At 34.7% G+C, this 2202-nt stretch overlaps 1 protein-coding gene across 6 annotated transcripts; it reads left to right on the forward strand.

Annotated features, from left to right (window-relative positions):
- Window positions 1–560: 560 nt before the first annotated feature.
- LOC120253873 (photosystem II D1 precursor processing protein PSB27-H2, chloroplastic) lies at window positions 561–2104 on the forward strand. Of its 6 annotated transcripts, none has more exons than XM_039262083.1 (3): window positions 561–692; window positions 1124–1223; window positions 1647–2104. In XM_039262083.1, the coding sequence occupies exons 2-3, from the start codon at window positions 1136–1138 to the stop codon at window positions 2009–2011; spliced, it is 453 nt and encodes a 150-aa protein (XP_039118017.1). In that variant the 5' UTR covers window positions 561–692; window positions 1124–1135; the 3' UTR covers window positions 2012–2104. The 6 variants fall into 6 exon arrangements, 3 of the variants coding, with proteins under 3 accessions (XP_039118017.1, XP_039118018.1, XP_039118019.1); XR_005534448.1 differs by having other exon boundaries at window positions 602–692; window positions 1642–1777; XM_039262084.1 differs by having other exon boundaries at window positions 616–692; window positions 1110–1223.
- Window positions 2105–2202: the final 98 nt, after the last annotated feature.

Below are 2202 nucleotides of genomic sequence, written 5' to 3' on the forward strand. Positions count from 1 at the left end.
AGTTGGGGGTGTCTCATTTATCTTCACACCCTCCAACTTGATGAGGTGAAGGGAAGGGGGGAGGGGGGTGGTTGAAGATGTTGCAAAGTTTTCTAAAATCTAAGGAGTTTGTTTTAACCAGGTAAGCTGAGTCAGCATGTTTATTTAAAGGTTCCTTTACAACTATAAAGACTCCTTTACAGTTGTACAACTAGAGAAAGAACTAAATAAATTGTAAAAACTTAAAACAAAAATATATATGATAAATTCAATTATAATCTGTAACTATGTCTCAATCTTTCTTCCTATTCCAATGATCATATTCATTATTTTTCATATTAGCAGTGAAATCAACAAAGGACTTAATAACAATTTAAAAAATAATAATAATTAAAACAACCAATGGTCTCATCCATACCTCATCCATACCGGGATATCCATGTAATCAAACGCTACCTAAGTTAGCCGAAGTGGATGAGACTATTAATCATGGTATATTAACTTAATTAAGATTAAACCATGTTAGCTTAAAAGATTCATGTCTTTCTTCTAAACCATTAACCTTATCCCGAGGTAAACATAAGATACAAAGACCACATGGAGTCGTGGATTAGTGGGCCCAAAAAGTCTGTTCCTGGTTGGTGAGTAAGGAAGAACATGATCAAATTCAGGATAGAACTTGAGCTGAACAAGGACCAGAGAGAGTGGTTCAGGTATGTTTTCCTTCCAAATTCTCCATCCAATCCATTCCATGCACTAGTTTTTCCTTACATTTCCATCAATTTGAACTTTTTTTAATTATTATTGTTATTATTATTGAGGCCTTGGTTTCTTCTTTCTTGCTTCTTGTTTCTCTTGTTCATCATTTATTGTTATAATTTGCCTGTAATTGTTTAGTTTCAATCTTGTTGCCTGTGTTTTGCTTTAAAATTTTTTGGAGTAGATTGAAAGCTGTATTTTTTTCTTTGGAATTTCTCCCTTTGTCTTTTCTGTTGCTTTTGATCAATGCTTGAATGTGTTTGAAATCGTTGAGTTTCTATCTTGTTAAATGTTTATCTTGCTAATTGCTATGTGAAATTTCCTAAGAGTAGATAGAATTTCTGAAAGGAGTTGCTGATATAAAGCTGCAGTTTTTTTTCTGCAGATTTGTTCAGAAATGATGCTTGGATCTTTCCAGTTACTGGAGAATAGTTGTTGGTTTACCTCAAAACAGATTGAAAGAAAGCCTGAACTTGTCTCCCAATGTATGTTTCCCTTAATCTTTTTGCCTTTTTAATCAACATTTCTTGTTAAATTTTCGGGGAAATTTTGTAAGGACTCATCTTATAGAAGAATTACATAGCCCTAAATTCATTAAGTAGGGCTCTAGGTTCTATGGTTAGAGTTCATGCTTTAGACTTCAGAGCTTTCATGGTCTAGGGTTAGGGTTTAGGATTTAGTGCTACACCATTGAAACAAGAAGGCGAGTTTAGTAATATTACATCAGCTGTTTCGAGGGACCAAAAGCGTGGTTATACCTAATAAACATTACTAGTTCATTGTTGAAGGTTATCTTTAATTTGTCGGAAATCTTGAAGTAAATGTAGTCTGTTTATTAGGAACTCTCATAATGCTTCAACAATAATGACCCCTAAAGAATTTTTGCTCATATTTATGCAACAGCACAGCCAACCAGCCAACGAAATACTTATGTGGTAGAAGGATTGTTACTTCACTACCTCTGTGTTATCTATTAAGTCCATTGTCAATCAAAGCTGAAGAAAAGAAGCAAGAGGACGCAAGTGATGCCAGTGTTATTGGAGCAATTAAGTCCTTCTTTGATCCAAATGAGAAAACAAAATCAGGAAAAACACTGCCGAAAGCCTACTTAAATGCGGCTAGAGAAGTAGTGAAGACTTTGAGGGAGTCATTAGAGGAGGATGCTAAGGATGTCGCCAAGTTCAGGAGAACTGCGGATGCGGCAAAGGAGTCTATTAGAGAGTACCTAAATGGATGGAAAGGCCAAAACTTTGTTTCATCGGAGGTACATTAGTTTCAGTTTTGCTGTATCTGCTAGAATTTGTTTAACATAAATTTTGATTGTTCATGTCAAACTAGTTGACATCAATACTTCTGTTGTGGCTTATATCTTCTTAATTTCCTCATCACTGAAGTTACATAGTTTATATCATTTTCATCGATGTCGATAGTTCATCTTGCAGCACACATTTCTGCTTTAATTTT

The sequence above is a fragment of the Dioscorea cayenensis genome, unplaced genomic scaffold (assembly GCF_009730915.1).
Source record: "Dioscorea cayenensis subsp. rotundata cultivar TDr96_F1 unplaced genomic scaffold, TDr96_F1_v2_PseudoChromosome.rev07_lg8_w22 25.fasta BLBR01000233.1, whole genome shotgun sequence".
In the NCBI taxonomy this organism is placed as follows: Eukaryota; Viridiplantae; Streptophyta; class Magnoliopsida; order Dioscoreales; family Dioscoreaceae; genus Dioscorea; species Dioscorea cayenensis.

What these genes read in the sequence shown, in the direction of transcription:
- LOC120253873 (XM_039262083.1), top strand. Translation starts at nt 1,136, where the DNA reads ATGATGCTTGGATCTTTCCAGTTACTGGAGAATAGTTGTTGGTTTACC. An exon ending in GCCTGAACTTGTCTCCCAAT is followed by an intron (nt 1,224 to 1,646) that starts GTATGTTTCCCT and finishes GCAACAGCACAG; the next exon opens with CCAACCAGCCAACGAAATAC.